General features: G+C 36.9%; 1 protein-coding gene across 1 annotated transcript; it reads right to left on the bottom strand.

The window, feature by feature from the left end:
- Positions 1-10,507: 10,507 nt before the first annotated feature.
- On the bottom strand, positions 10,508-16,982 carry sgcb (sarcoglycan, beta (dystrophin-associated glycoprotein)). Its single transcript, XM_048206709.1, has 6 exons — positions 16,789-16,982; positions 14,726-14,935; positions 14,131-14,316; positions 13,839-14,030; positions 13,511-13,642; positions 10,508-12,093 (listed from the first exon to the last, which is right to left on the bottom strand). The coding sequence occupies exons 1-6, from the start codon at positions 16,801-16,803 to the stop codon at positions 11,887-11,889; spliced, it is 942 nt and encodes a 313-aa protein (XP_048062666.1). The 5' UTR covers positions 16,804-16,982; the 3' UTR covers positions 10,508-11,886.
- Positions 16,983-17,252: the final 270 nt, after the last annotated feature.

Here is a 17,252-nt window from a genome sequence, read left to right as displayed (position 1 = left end):
TATTCCAACACTTTCAGTTAAGACAGAGGTTGATGACCGAGCAGGATATTGACTTTCAGCAGGTATGAAGTGAATGTATCTCTTAACTCTTGGTATTCTGTCAAGATTATCAGATGAATTGCCAAGTGTCTTTGCTTCTGTTTTGTTTCCATTAGTAGCTGGATGTACATCATCTACAGCTGATGTTCTGGATCCCCTTAATTCTGTTGCTGTCACCTTTATGGGTTTAACAACATTTGCAGAAGGAAGTTGTGACTGGTCTGAGGAATAAGGTTCATATTTTGTGAACTCAATATACCTCTTTACTTTTGGGATATTGTCAAGAGTTTCACCTTTTTCTCCAACGATATTGGCATCATTAGTAGATGGTTTAACATCCTCTTCAGATGAAGTGCTTGGTCTCCTTGTTTCTTTGGCTACCACAGATACACTGACTCTTTCATCTGAGAGAGCAGTTGTTGTCTGAACAGGATACTGACTTTCAGGATGTGTGAAGCGAATGTATCGCTTAACTTTTGGTATATCAAAAGGAGCTCCTATATGTCCACCAACATAGTCTTCCTTTGCAGCTCGTGTGACATCATCCTCAGATGAAATGTTTAATCTCCTTGTTTCTGTAATGACCTCGGATATTCTGTCTCTTTCAGCTGATAAACCAGTTGTTGACTGCTCAGGGGATTGTTGTTTGAACTGAATATATCTCTTAACTCTTGGTACACTATCAAGACGTGCTTCTGTTTGCTCTAAGACATTGTCTTCCTTCTTCTTATGAGATGGTTGTGCATTATCTTCAACTAAGGTACTAGATCCTCTTGATTCTGTTTCTGTCACCTTTATGGACTTTTCAGTGCTTGGAAGAGGAAATGGTGCAAAACCCTGGGAAGGTTCAGATTGTATGAAATTAATGTACCTCTTTACTTTTGGTATTTTGTCCAAAAACTCACCTCTTTCTACAATGACATTATCATCATGAGTAGATGGCTTAACATTAACTTCAGATGAAGTGCTTGATCTTGTTTCTTGAAAAACCCCAGATATTCCAAGTCTTTCTGATACGTTAAGATCAGTTGTTGTCTGAACAAGAGGCTCACTTTCAGGCTTTGTGAATTGAATATATCTTTTAACCTTTGGTATTTTGTCAAGAGATGCTCCAATATGTCCAAAGACATTGTCTTCCTTAGCGGTTAGTGTGACATCTTCCTCAAATGAAGTGACTGATCTCCTTGTATCTTGATCTACCCCCGATATTCCAACTCTTTCAGCTGAGACAACAGATGTTGACCGAGCAAGGGATTGACTTTCAGGATGTGTGAATTGAATGTATCTCTTAACTCTTGGTACTCTATCAAGAGATAACTCTATGTCTTCCAGAACATCATCCTCAAATGACTTGCTCTCTCTGGTGGCTGGTTGTCTCAGTTCAGTTTCTGTCACCTTAACGGATTTTACTGCGCTTGAAGGAGGAAATGGTGAAAGATCCAAGGAAGGCTGTTCAGCTTGTGTGAACTTAATGTACCTCTTTATTTTTGGGATTTTGGCCAAATATTCACTTGTTTCTTCAGTGATGTTATCTTTGTTAGTAGATGGTTTAACATCTTCTTCAGATGAAGTGCTGCTTCTCCTTGGTTCTTTAGCTATCACAGATATGTTTGCTCTTTCAGCTGAGAGAGCAGTTGTTTGAGCAGGAAATTGACTTTCAGGATGTGTGAATTCAATGTATCTTTTAACTCTTGGAACTCTTTCAAGAGATGCTCCTATTTGCCCAAGGCTATTGTCTTCCTGAAAATCCTCCTCCGATGAAGTGCTCTCTCTGTATTCTGTTTTTGACACCTTTATGGATTTTACTGTGCTTGGGGGAAATAGCGACAGATCAGAGGAATAAGGTTCGGACTGTGTGAACTTAATGTACCTCTTTACTTTGGGTATTTCGGCAAGGTATTCACCTGTTTCCCCAATGATATTATCTTCTTTAATAGATGGTTTAACATCTTCCTCGGATGAAGTGCTCCATCTCCTTGTTTCTTTAGCTATCACAGATACGTTGACTCTTTCAGATAAAAGACCAGTTGTTGTCTGCACAGGAGATTGACTTTCAGGATGTGTGAATTGGATGTATCTCTTAACCCTTGGCACTCTATCAAGAGATGCTCCTGTTTGTCCAAAGACATTGTCTTCCTCAGCAGTTAGTTTGGCATCATCCTCAGAAGAAGTGCTTGATCTCCTTGCTTCGGATTTGGTTTTCACCTCATGTGTGACATGCAGTTTATCTAAAGTGGTATCTGAAGAAGGATCAAACTGTTTAAATGTGATGTATCCTTTTACTTTTGAAACTCCATCAAAAGACGCACCTATTTTCCTGAAGAAACTGTCTTTGTTGGTTGTCAGTTGAACATCATCTTCTGAGGATGAGCTATATCTCCTTGTTTCCAGTATAGCATCTTTCTTGGTTAAAGAATGTGATAATGGGGAGTGAGGTTCAGACTGCTTGAAGTGAATGTATCTTTTTACTTTTTTAATACTTTCAGGAGATAACTCTATTTGCGTTAAGTTACCCTGGTCTTCAGAGGATCTGTCAATTTTAGCTTCAGTTTTCACATCTATCTTAGGTGTAACTTTTGTAGAGGAGGATGAAACTGATGACAGAGTTGGAGAACGAGATTTGAACTGTGTAAATTGAACATACCGCTTAACTTTTGGTACTGCATTAAGACCTATTTCCCCCCCAAAAAAAGTTCCTGTAGCGTTAGATTTGTCATCTGACTTGTCAGATGTGCTTGAACTTGTCTCCACTGCCACCACAGGTCTCTTGCTTGTAACAGGTAAAGATTTTAGAGTTGGAGAGTAAGGTTTAGGCTGACTGAATTGAATGTATCTCTTAACATGTGGCACTGTATCGAGAGATACGCCTATCTTCCTGAAGAAATTGTCTTCATTAGATGTAGGTTTGATATCATCTTCAGATGACGTACTTGACCTCCTTGATTCAGGCTGTGCCACAAGTTCAGTTGAGATACTTTGTTTGTTCAAGGGCAATGTTGTTGAGTAAGGTTCAGTGTGTGAGAATTGAATGTATCTTTTTACCTTTGGAAGTCCTTCATAAGATGCATCCACTTGTCCAACAAATTTTTTATCTTCAGTGGTTTGTTTGACATCATCCTCAGATGAGAAACTGGATCTCCTGGACTCAGTTGACGCTATAAAGTCAGGTGTGACTACCCCAGTGGTTGGTGAAGGTGATGGTAATTGGACTTGAAGATAGGAATCAGAGTGTGAGAACTGAAGGTATCTCTTCACTTTTGGTAAGTGATCAAGGGATAAACTCCTTTCGAATAGACTGTCTTCATTGGTGGTTGATTCCTTAGTTAACTTTGGCTGCTTTTTAATAGAGACACCACTGGTTCTTCCAACATCCAGACCAGTTGGTGACCTCCTCTCATCTGTTTCATGTTCATGTCTGTTGAACAGTCGTGCACTTAATGCTCTTAGTCTCATTAGACCTTTAGTTTGTTTCTTCTCAAATACATCTGTGCTGCTAGAGGTGTTATCAAAGTCAATGTTGAGGACTTTGTCTGTAATTTTATCTGGTGTGATGGATCCTCTGTTCATCTCAGATGGTATTGTAATCTCTAATTTTCTTGGGTACTCCATAAATTGATCTTCATCTTCACTGGAAATTGATCTATCAGTATCGTAGCCTCTATTCATTCTGTTTATACTTGATCTATAGACAGGATGGACATGGTATAGTGGAAGGCTGTCATGACTCCCATAGTATGATTGATCAGATCGTTTTTTGTATTTAGTCTTTTTTACTGATAAACCTTTCCTGCTTGAGGTAGGTGACGCTGGCAGAGATGAGGAATGGCGTTCATGCTGTTTAAAATAGATGTAATTCTTCACACTTTGACTTGAATCTTTTGGTGAGGTGCTGGGCTGCATAGAATTTATTGTTGCCTCAGTTGTGGTCTCAATATTAGTTGAAGGTCTGGATATTGACAGAGTTGGGGAAGAAGAGTCAAACTGTTTAAATGAAATGTATCTTTTTACTTTTGAAACTTCTTCAGAAGATACACCTATTGTCCTGAATGAATTGTCATCCTGAGTTGTCAGTTGAGCATCATCTTCTGAAGATGAACTGTAACTTTTAGATTCCAACATAGCATCTTTTTTGATTGAGGAAGGTGATGGTGGCAGAGATGGGGAATGAGGTTCAGGCTGTTTGAAGTGAATGTATCGCTTCACTTTTTTAATTGTATCAGGAGACACCTCTATTTGACTTAAGCATCTGTTATCTCCAGAGGATGCATCAATGTTAGCTTCAGATTTTACCGCAATCTCTGATGTTGGCAGAGTTGGAAGTCCAAAATGTGGTTTGGACTGTTTAAATTCAACATATCTCTTAATCTTTGGCACTGTATCAAGACCCACATCTACACATAATGCAAATTTGTCTGATATGTTCACATACTCATTATTCCCTTGGGAATCATCAATAGGCATATCCTCATCAATACTGTCTTCATGAGTCAAAGTCAAATTTATTTCCGAAGGCTCCAAAGTTATAGTCTCTTGTCTTATTAGAATGCCAGCACTAGGCATTCTTTCATTGAAAGTGACATCTTCATAAGTGCCAAATCTATTTAAAGTGACCAAGTGTGCACTGTTTTCTGTGTCTGATTCTTCTTCTAACTCTGAGTTTACAGTATAATTGTTTGGTCCACCTGCACTTTCACCACTGTCACTTGAATTAGAGTGGCTTGCTATGTCAGAGAGCTCAAATTGCTTTACATCATCAACAAGAACCTCTTTGCCAAATGTTTTTTTTATTTTATCTGAAGGTGATTCTACTTTGCCTTGCCTCAATGTGTCATCATCCTTCAATGGATGTCCTAAAGCAGAGCTGGAGAGATCCCGGATGCTTGACCTTTCAGAGCCTTCAGTGAAAGAAAAGCTCTCTCCACTGTCATTCCACATCTCTGGGTCCAAATCATCAACATTCTGTTCTGTCATTCTCGATAACCATTCTGAAACTGGCTCTTTAGTAAATCCTGGACTTCTACCATTGGTATTTTTGTTTGCAGGTATAGTGACAGGAGGAGGAGGGTCAACACTTGATTCCCTAAACTCTCTTGAGACATTATCTTCCTGACTTGAGTGAGATGATGCTGAAGAACTGCCCCTTCTTTTTATCTGGGTGATATCATTTGCATTTGGAATTGGCTCAAATTCCATGGATTTTGGCATGTCTTCTGTTGAGCTGGGTGGCAGTTTCTTACCATTTATGACTAAAACATTTACTTCACCTTCCTGAACTGAGCTGCTACTGCTGCTGTCTGCTCTTCCTCTATGATTCTCCACCTCAAGGGCCTGCTGTTTCCCATCAGCTATTGAGGATTTATTATTTTCAATTGTCTCATAAAAATTATCAGCTTCTGTGTTGCTCTCAGAGGAGCCATCTGCTTGGTCATCCTCTACAGTGACATAGTAAGGCATTTGATCTTGAACAGTGATTCCACCAAATGTAACTCTTGAACCCACTCTCACTTGTTCTTGATCTTCTACATCACAATACCCCTCATTCACATACGGCTGGGGTTCAGTGGAGGAGGTTGTTGTTGGTGGTGGTGGTGTAGATTGTCTCTTGGATCGTATTCTCCTCCATAACTTGTCTAACAGTGGTCTCAAAACTACACCAAGGATAAAGGCTAAAATGAATGTAATGATGACAGACAGGCAGACAGCAAGAACAAATTCTGACTGGGTCCTTGTATCTTGCCGTACAACTGGATCATTTCTTGGCAAGGTAAAATTTTCTTGCTCATCCAAAATCATTTCTGCTTCCCTACGTGGTCTTAAGCCACTGCCTTTTTTGTAGACTCGTAGATCAAACACTGATACGTGCTCTCCTCGGACACCTGAAATGCATACATAAAGTCCTGCATGTTGCTCTGTGATATCCTTAATTAGAAGTTCTGGTTGGTTATTTGTGACTTGGCCCTGTGGAGTCCACCAATGAACCTGCATGGTATCTGGAATAAAAATAAAAGGGAATTTATCATTAAATGTACATTAGCATTTACAATGTCTACATGCAGGTTTTAAGAGTTACATAAATAACTGCAAAACAATTATGAATTAAAAATAGTAAATTGGACTGGTTTTATAATTTAAGATACAGAAGTAGCACCTTTACTGTCATTTCTGCAAGGAATTGATATCTTCATCCCCTCGTAGACAATCATATTATGATAGTGACCAGATGTGCTGTATTCATGTGTTGGACAAGCGAGCTCTGAGTCCTTTAGGTGAAGCAGATCTTTTCCAGCATGATGTGGTGGAGAGGCACACACCACTTGCCAGGAAGCATCACCCATTTCAGTATCAAAGTTCATCCATCTTCTCAAGGTCTGCAAGTTGCAGTCACACTTCCATCTGTTGAAGGAGACATCGACCAAGGCATTTAGATTCCGCAGGGACTGGTAGGCTGGGACAGGAATGGTGACCAGCAGGTTATAGCTCAGATCAAGGACCTGGATGGAATTAGTGAGTCAGTGAAAATGTTTTCTAAGTTTTAATGCATACTGGGCTAAATATGTTGATTTATGCATTAACTACAGAGTCGGTCAAAAGAGAGTTACTGGGGGAGCACACTACTAAACATGGAAAAATCACTCTCATGATGAAATATATATATCACCTGACCACTATTAAAATATAATGCAAATAAGCTAAATATTTGACATGTTACCTGTAGCTGTTTTAGGTCTATAAAGGCATGTGGGTGAATGCTTGTAATGTTGTTATGCTGGAGATGTATCTCTTTCAGATGACTGCAATTGTCCAGGTCAGTCAGACCTATCTTGGATATCTGGTTATAAGACAGCTGAAGAATCTGCAGGGACTTCATGCAGCCCAGCCCTGGAGGAGAAATGTATATTCATAAGCACAAAAGGCAATGATTAACAACCGTGCACTGATAAACTTTGTAGTTAAATATCAATGTGTCCTTTGCGGTACAGAGGAGTGTTCTAATTAGATTGCAAAGTCAGGCATTTTTCAGTTGTTTTGAGTTATAAAGCCAAAAATTGTAATAGTTAAAAGAAAAATTGTTTCAGCTGGCTTTGACCTCACAATCACAAGCACCTGTTTGTGCCAATATCTGTGGCCATAACAACACCTAACATAGTACTGCACACCACGTGAGCACTATGTGAATCACCACTTGTTCTAGTTGAGGCTCTTGCTGTAACAAGAGCTTCTTGAATGCCTTCAGGACGTCACCATCAAGTTGTTGGTAATAGTATGCCAAATATTAGTTAATAGTATTAGCATCTTAGTGGCTATTTTTTTGTCTTAATATATACCTATAGTACTTAGAAGATCTTTAAATTTATTTAGATGTACAGTATGTGAAACAAGTATCCCAAATGTCCTTAAACGTGTGAGATCATTCAGAGTGGAAAGCTTACAAGGGTTCAAGTATGTCTGTCAGAGAAGAGAGATGGAGAACTCTCTTGCCTATTTTAAGAACTGTGTTGACTACTGAGCTGAAGCGAGGGTCTGCTGGACAGGAGTTTATCAGAGAGAAAGATTGAGGCTGTGCTCTAAATCACAAAGAGCCGAAAAACATTGAGGCACCGCACCACCATCTAATTCACAGTGCTCACAGGCTGCCTGGATTGGCATCTGCTGAGGCTAAGACCACAATTTGAAGCCTGATTCTTGGCCTTTGTTAACAAGTCCATTTAGATTTCAAACAAAAGCTAAGTTTCAAAGCAGACAGAGAAACATCAAAACCCTGTTAAAATTGCCTAAGTGGCTATCAGCACTGACAATCACATCCTGGAACAGCATTTTAGAAATGAAAAGAATTATTTAGCTATTCCCTTAAAATAGCACTGGATACAAAATTGAAGACAAACCTAAAGAGACAATATTTAAAACGTGTTTGAATTGGCTTTCTGGTCCCCCAATTTAATATGAACGTTCTCTAAGAGCCCCAGTTAAATGACTATGCTTCAGACATTTTAACAAAATGGATGTTTTTATTGCAATCCAAACTGAAAAGGAAGATTGATTAAATGTACTACAGCACATAGGCTGTAGCAAATTATAGTTGTGTACCAAATTATATACTATACACTGTACGTTACTGCCTATAGTTTATCAATTTTATACGATTATTTTGCCATCCAGCATCTGTCTGATAGCCCCTACATAAGGAAAGCTGCGACAGTTGAGTGCATGAAGTGTTGAACATGCGTTGTTTTTTGTTTAATTAAATTATCCAGGTATTTGAAGTGCACTTTTCTGTGAAACCATGTCTCACACTATGTAGACTACAAAGACTTTAAGACCTTTGGACAGACTAGAACCCCATGTTAACGTTTATGTGAAGGTTGGTCAAAATACAAGGCCTTAATAAAATTCACTCTCTGGAATGTGTTTAGACCATGATTACCCTTTTATAGCCCGTTATGAGGCACTGGAATGCCAGCGCCCAACCCTTGTGACTATATGACAGGTGATTTCTTTTCACTTCATCCTAAGGGTGGACTGGTTTAAATGGAATCGAACAGGTCAGAAGAGTGTGTAATCGCAACAGATCAAAGTTCCACTGATGATGCAGCCGTTTACACCAGGGCGGAGTGTGTATGCGGGTTTTATGAATGTCACAGTTTAAATAATACAGAGATTTATTGATTTTAGAACTAATTTCATTGTTTGAAGTAGATTTCATTATTTAATTTTTAAAAATGAATAAACTAATGATCCCTTAAAGGGATAGTTCAACTAAAAATTAAAATTATCCCATGATTTATTCACCCTCAAGATATCCTAGGTGTATATGACTATCTTCTTTCAGACGAACTCAATCTGAGACATATTTAAAAATATCCTTAGTCCTCCAAGGTTTATAATGGTTGTAAATGGGGGGCCACGTTTTTTTTTTAATGTGTATGGTCGTCCACTGGAAGCTAGTTATTTGAATTTCTAAAGTTTTAAATATGGATATTTTTCTTACAAAAATGCATCCCTTCGCTTCAAAAGGCCGATTGCGTTCGTCTGAAAGGAGATAGTCATATACATATGGCTTGAGGTTAAGTAAATCATGGGGTAATTTTCATTTTTGGGTGAACTATCCCTTTAACAGCAGAGATATTTTTTACAGTACAAGTGTTGCATAAACTACTAATACTGTGTGCATCACATGTATACTACTGCTGCATGTACGTACCCTTTGGAAGATGTTTTAGATGGTTTCTTTCTGCAGACAGCAACTGAAGGTTAGATGCCCAGGATGTGCATTCCTGTTCTCCACTTGTCAGGGTCCTAGTGCCTGACTGGTCTTTCTTCAAAATCATAGACAAGCTCTCCAGAGCATTACGTCCTACCCAAAGGTGCAAAAGTCCCATCAATTTCACATGACCAAAGCTGAGAGGAGCCAGAGAACGCAGGGCATTATTGGACAGGTTCAAGGAAACAGCAGTCGCTGGGATGCGTGTGGGAATCGTAGTCAGGCCTAAAGAAGAACAGTTCAGGAGAGGACCTCGCTGGCACAGGCAGGGGACAGGACAGGCAGAGGTGGGGAAGGAGTGTGTCCCCCAGAGGTGGAGGAGCAGCACTGCCACACCAAGCACTGAGCTGTACGCTGACATTATAGTCAGCCCTGAAAAATATAAACACAACAAATGAGAGATTTAAAATGATGACAGACAGATATGGCATACTTATATTTGTATGGTACAATATAGACAGGCAAAAAAAAAAAAGATATAGGTTGAAAGCTGAGAAATTCTTCCTCATGAAATCCATCGCTGTACCACAGAATCAATAAAATCAATTATATGTACACACACATATAGAGTTCAAGTCTAAATTATTCAACACCAATCCTTTACTTGCCTAAGCTTAAGGAGAATTTAAAGTAAAACTTTTACACAGATACACTGTCGAAAAAAACGTGTAGTAGGTTTGTTAAAACTAACCGTTTTTAGAATAGCAATGCTCCACTCGGCTCGGGCAATCTTCTGACTGTAGCTGGATAATTACCAACAAAACACTGAGACGTGACTGAGAAATTCTTCGACTTTAACTCCAACTTCCCTGAGATCAAAGTCTGAATAGCATTATGGCAACAGAAACACACACACAGAACAATCGTTCTACAATCACTCACTTGCCTGAGTTAATGTCTTACTCAGGTTTGCTCCCTCCCAAGCATTTTAAAGACACTAAATAAATCAAATAAAATATAACAAAAAACTATACAAATAATTCTTAATGTTGAATAAATAAGAATAAAGAGGTGTTTTCATAAATATGTATATGAATTGATATTTTAGTGAATTTAATTGCCACCAGATCATTGACCAAAATTAATAATTAAAAAGTAAATTAATCTCTTAACTTAGTCGCTGCATTATATAGTTAACCATACTTGATATTAGCGCTGAGATCATGTTCATGTTTCCATCATCTAACAGTACAATCACAATACACTTAGTTTTTCAATCAAAACCTGCATTTGCATTTATTAACAAAAACACTGCAATATGAAAGCATCCATTTTCACCTTCACCCAGAATATTTGTGATTTCCTTTCTGACAATGTTGAAAAAAATCTAAATCCACAGACATGATCAGATTGTTTCAGACTAATTCATTGCAGGGTTTAAAAGAAAGTCACGTCTGACAATTAGTCTCAAGTACAGAAGATTTTTAGTTTGGACATCACAATAATACTGTATTTAAAAACAACAATAAATACCACACATGTACCCAAATAAACCAGGCCAAAAAGGTTATATTGCACAAAATATCACACTTAGATAGCTTGAATATATTACAGAAGTTTCCTGTTTTTATCTTATCAAAAGGTATTGGACTGGTACACACCTCTGAGCATGTCATTAGACGACAGGTAATTTGTCACTAGTCCATGGCACTCTATAATACAAGCCTTGAAAATATGTGCCAGAATTGATGCATCACTAACCACTGTTTCAGGATCAGGCTTACAGTGTTACTTACATAAGATGTGGCTGTGCTGATCCTGCTTCAGCGAAGATAGAGATTGTTACAAAGAAATGAAAATAAAAAAGGCTAAAATCATGACCAAGTAAACATCTGTGATATAAAAACCAACCCTGAAAAACTCTTAAGTGACATCCAACCTGTTAAATACTATTGGCCACTTTACATCCCCTCTTCAAAAGCCACAATAACCATGTAGAACTAGTCTTTCAGACTAAACAATACAGAAGGTTTATGACACTATTTTAACATTTGTATCAGTCAAACAACATCCCTCTTTTTATGTGGCCATTTGATGGTTATTAATGACAGGAGGGGATTGTAAAAGAGTGTAATAATACTGCTCAGAAAATCACTGGACTCAATTACTCTGCTACTATACAATATATAAAGCACATGCAGTGAAGGCTGAAAGTAGGCAGCTTAAAGACTGTAAAACACTGAGGTGAGCCAATGATAATGCACAGGGAGCTCTCGGCCATAAAAGAAAACGGTACTGTTTGTGCTGGGCCAGATTTATGGTTATAAGGGAGTGATTATCATCATCAGGTGTGTGTGTGTGTGTGTGTGTGTGTGTGTGTGTTCTTAGACCTCCAATAAAGTTGAGTGAGCATGTAGAAGAAACTATTTTGGTGGGTGGGAGGGTAAGGGCAGATTGTTTGCATTTTTGTGTATTTCATGTGTACACTAATATTATAGGCTAATTATTGTCCAGTTTAAAAAACAAACAAAACAAAAAAAAAACCACATGATCATATTTGTATCTTTTGGCAGTTCACCCAAAATGTCATGTTTCACTTGAAAACAATGATGAGCATGTGTATTCCAGTGGTATTCGTCTCTCTTTCATTAGTGTGCTGCTCCACAGGGATTGTCAGATGTTTGGCAGCCCATGTTGGAGTATTTGACCTGCACTCTGAACAGAGTCCCGTCTGCACACATGCAAAGTTTATACCTCTCTAACCCCTCATTGAAGTACAAGTCTCCCCCTAGAGAGGAGTTTGGTATACGCGAAGGACTGAACATCACTGAGCCATTTAGAATAATGCTGTTTTCCTGCACACAAAACAGAAAAAACATATAACCCATATTTATATGTTCAGATTTATATTTACACTACCGTTCAAAAGTTTGGGGTCAGTGAGCAACACAACTGTTTTCAGCATTGATAATAAGGAAATGTTTCATATTAGAATGATTTTTGAAGGATCATGTGACTGAGTTGTAAAGATATTTTACAATATTTTCCCTTTTTTTTTTTAATCTCTTATGGGGAGAATAAGAGACATTCCAAACATTTGAACAGTAGTGTGTGTGTGTGTGTGTATATATATATATATATATATATATATATATATATATACACAGTACAGTCCAAAAGTTTGGAACCACTAAGATTTTTAATGTTTTTAAAAGAAGTTTCGTCTGCTCACCAAGGCTACATTTATTTAATTAAAAATACAGTAAAAAAACAGTAATATTGTGAAATATTATTACAATTTAAAATAACTGTGTACTATTTAAATATATTTGACAAAGTAATTTATTCCTGTGATGCAAAGCTGAATTTTCAGCATCGTTACTCCAGTCTTCAGTGTCACATGATCCTTTAGAAATCATTCTAATATGCTGATTTGCTGCTCAAGAAACATTTATGATTATTTTCAATGTTGAAAACAGTTGTGTACTTTTTTTTTCAGGATTCCTTTATGAATAGAAAGTTCAAAAGAACAGCATTTATCTGAAATACAAACCTTCTGTAGCATTATACACTACCGTTCAAAAGTTTGGGGTCAGTAAGAATTTTTATTTTATTTTTTTGAAAAGAAATTAAAGAAATGAATACTTTTATTCAGCAAGGATGCATTAAATCAATCAAAAGTGGCAGTAAAGACATTTATAATGTTACAAAAGATTAGATTTCAGATAAACACTGTTCTTTTGAACTTTCTATTCATCAAATAATCCTGAAAAAAAATATTGTACACAAATATTTTGTACAATTGTACACATTAAATGTTTCTTGAGCAGCAGATCAGCATATTAGAATGATTTCTGAAGGATCATGTGACACTGAAGACTGGAGTAATGATGCTGAAAATTCAGCTTTGCCATCACAGGAATAAATTACTTTGTGAAATATATTCAAATAGAAAACAGTTATTTTAAATTGTAATAATATTTCACAATATTACTGTTTTTTACTGTATTTTTAATTAAATAAATGTAGCCTTGGTGAGCAGACAAAACTTCTTTTAAAAACATTAAAAATCTTAGTGGTTCCAAACTTTTGTACTGTATTATATATATGTATATATGTATATATATATATATGTATATATATATATATATATATATATATATATATATATATATATATATATATATATATAAAATGTGTGTGTTTGTATAAAAAATTATTTTCAAAACATAGTTAAAATTTAGAAACTTTTCAATAACATTAACTACTTACCGCTTTCAGCTCAATGTCCCCACCCATGCTGAACTCCACAGTTTTGCCCATAATGTAAACTCCCTCGTTGCCACGAATAATGGCCTTACCATCTCCTTTGATAGTGAGGTCAGATGATGCATTGCTGGTGATCTGCAAAGTATGGCACTGAGTCACTGTACAAACACACCTCTTGGGTGACTAATTAAGACTAAGACATATTATCAAGATTTGACCTGACATATAGTGCCGTATGCAGTGTGATTTGGTATTACTACTTGTTTCAAATAAACTGAATTATTCAGGTTTCATAAGACTATGAGTCAGGACTGTGAGTACAGTTGCTTACTCTTTCAGTAGAAGCTTTTTTCACGTTGAGAACCTTGACCTCTTTGGGCAGGTGGAACTCATGGCTGTCAAAATCAGTGCTAAAGAAAGTCGTCTGAGTGCGGGGGTCAGTGAAGGAGATGCCCAAGTCACTGACGATAGACGTTTTATCCTCCTCTACGCTCAGCTTGGTGTTGCCCTGCTGGAACACCACCTGTAACACACAGAAAACCCCTAAATTAATACACTTTCTCATGTAATCACTCAGAGCATACGGATTTGTCCAAAGAAAGTGAGATATTATGCTGACTGACTGGGTTATTGTTGCCAGTAATGACAAGGTCCTGGTCCTTCCTGCCGCCCACTGTGCTCTTGTGCAGCGGGTGAACCACACCCATATCGGCCTTCTGTTTGAAGCGCAGCAGGCCGCTCTCGTGAAACTCCATACTTTCACAACCTCCCGGACCTATCCGTATCACTGTCCATATCACTAGAGTTATCTGTAAAAGACAGAGAGTGATAATGTATGAGTGTCTCTGTTTTCAAGTGAGTAGTAGAGATGTAACTGAAGTGGTTTTGAAAGAAGTCTCTTGTGCTCACCAAGGCTGCATTTATTTGAAACTGAGAAATTTTAAATTGTGAAATATTACAACAATTTAAAATAATTGTTGTAATTTAAAATAACTAATTTAATAAATATTAAATTAATTTCTTTTCGACTGAAGAAAGAACGACATGGACATCTTGGATGACATGGGGGTGAGTAAATTATCAGGAAATGATTTTATTTGAAAGTGAACTAATCCTTTAAGTATATCCTATCACATTTATAATATATAATACATTATATATACATTATATATACACATTTATAATATCACAGGCACAACAAACAACCGATAAACTTACAATGAGATTAATGAGTGCAAGCAGAAAGAGTAGGATGACTATGCCAATGGCAATGATGCCCTTGCGACCCCTCAGTCCTGTCTTGTGGAGTCGCTCCTCTTCAATTGGAACATATCCGGCCTTAAAATTACTGTTGTGCTCTTTATTAGCTGATCTGCGCTCGATAGCCTTCTCCCTCATAGACTTCTTCACTGGCGCATTTGAGATTTCCTGTGGATATAAGGGAAAAGGGATGATAAGTTGTTACAATTATTGTATGTTACAGCACATTTAATAGACAAGCCATTACTGCTACAAGTGCTCTGCCATTCTGAACCGCTGATTTGACACAAAAGATTCTTAAGGCTCCGAAGCTTCCTGAAGCAGTGTTTTGAAATCGGCCATCACTATATAAGTTGTTATTTTGTTTTTTTTTGGCGCACCAAAAATATTCTCGTCGCTTTATAATATTAATATTGAACCACTGTACTCAGATGAACTGATTTAAATGTGTTTTTAGTACATTAATGGATCTTGAGAGAGGAAATGTCATTGCTGGTTATGCAGGCCTCACTGAGCCATCGGATTTCAACAAAAATATCTTAATTTGTGTTCCGAAGATCAACGAAGGTCTTATGGGTGTGGAACGACATGAGGGTGAGTAATTAATGACAGAATTTTCATTTTTGGGTGAACTAACTCTTTAACTGGTTTAAATTCAAGATTAATTTTTAGAGGATTTATAAACTCCTCAAGTTCACACAGTTGTCTTAGCAGAATAGTGTAGTTCATCATATCAACTGTATTAAAGGGATAGTTCACCCAAAAATGAAAATTCTGTCATCATTTACTCACCCTCAAGTTGATCCAAACCAGTATAAATTTCTTTGTTCTGTTGAACATAAAGGAAGATATTTTGAAGTATGTGAGAAACTGAACAGTTCTGGGGCACTATTGACTTCCATAGTATTTTTTTTCTACTATGGAAGTCAATGGCGCCCCAAAGCAGCCTGGTTACAAACTTTCTTCACAATATCTTCCTTTGTGTTCAACAGAACAAAGACATTTATACAGGTTTGGAACAACCTGAGGGTGAGTAAATGATGACAGAATTTTCATTTTGGGGTGAACTATCCCTTTAACATGTTCACTAATGTTTGATAACCACAAAGTATCAAAATACTTATTTCGAACTTTATATCTATTACATAACATTATATCATATCATATATCTTATATAATAACATTATATCTATTTTTAACATTTTAAACCTAACAACTCTATTTTTATTAAGCTATCTTTTTTTAATAAATATAATTTATTTTTTAGTTATATAATAATGCAATGCAATGCCATTTTAAGCATGTCGGCTGAAATACTTTTGGGACCACTGTATAATATAGTGGAATAATTAAGCCAATATTAATATCAATCTTCCCTTTTGAACTATTTAGGATATATAATTTTGAATAGTGCACTAAATAGTGACTAATTAATTTCAAATTCATGTGAGTTACTTGTGTGGTCTGATTTGGGAATATGCTAATAATTACATGCATATATATAGAATAATACAAGATGAAGTGTCATATGGTTCTGCAATATTTCAGCCAAAATGCATCTTCTTTTAGGATGAATTAACAATAAACACTTGCTATTACAGTGTGATAGCTAAATAAGAAACCAGTGTTGCTGTCTCAGGAATGCAGTAGTCCGACTGTCTACATGTATGCCTAAAAATAAATGTTACACCCCTTTCCTCTGTAAACAATAAGAGCGTATGTATTTAGGCAGATTTTTTTATTTCTTTTCTTTTATTATTATTATTTTTAAAGCTCCAAAGTAACACCATGCAGAATAACAACAGCAAACTTAGAAGCAAATGTAACCCTGCAATAATGAGTCAATTTTTCCATAAACGGTCCGGACATAAATCACGCACATGATCGTTTTTCATTCACATACATCGCTATAGACATCGTTTGAAGTTTTAAGTTGTTATACATGACTCGCGTTAACGCCGAATATCGCTTGAAAAGCAACACAACGGAGAAAACATTTACAATTCACATTGAAAACAGACCTGCTCCGACGCCATGTTGACCCTCCCTCTCCAGACCACTGACTGCACTGACAGCTTCACACAGCCTGAGGAGAAACCACTGCTGGAGAACCGTTACCCAAACAATAGTCACAAAGAGCGAAACCTTCACGTAGATTATACACTTCAAACATGTCTATCCAGAAAAATTTAATTCCAGAAATATAGAGCAGCGCTGAAGAAGGAATGAGTTACTTTTAAGGGAGTACGAACTGTTGTCAGATGGTTTGTTCCTCCGCTATAAAGGGCCAGTTGTGAATCTCAGACAGACGCCGTATAAGGAAACTACAAATAAAGACATTTTCCTCCGTTCATGTTAACGCTAGATAGAATAACATCATTAAAAATGAAAATAGAAAGAAACGCCTGTTATAATAACTGGGTAACACTTTACAATACTGGTGCACTAATATGCATTAATTCATGCTTAACTAATGCGCAGATAA

This window comes from Megalobrama amblycephala, linkage group LG11, assembly GCF_018812025.1.
Source record: "Megalobrama amblycephala isolate DHTTF-2021 linkage group LG11, ASM1881202v1, whole genome shotgun sequence".
Taxonomy (NCBI): Eukaryota; Metazoa; Chordata; class Actinopteri; order Cypriniformes; family Xenocyprididae; genus Megalobrama; species Megalobrama amblycephala.
The sequence above is the reverse complement of the archived record's forward strand: the minus strand, read 5'-3'. Positions and strand labels throughout refer to the sequence as shown.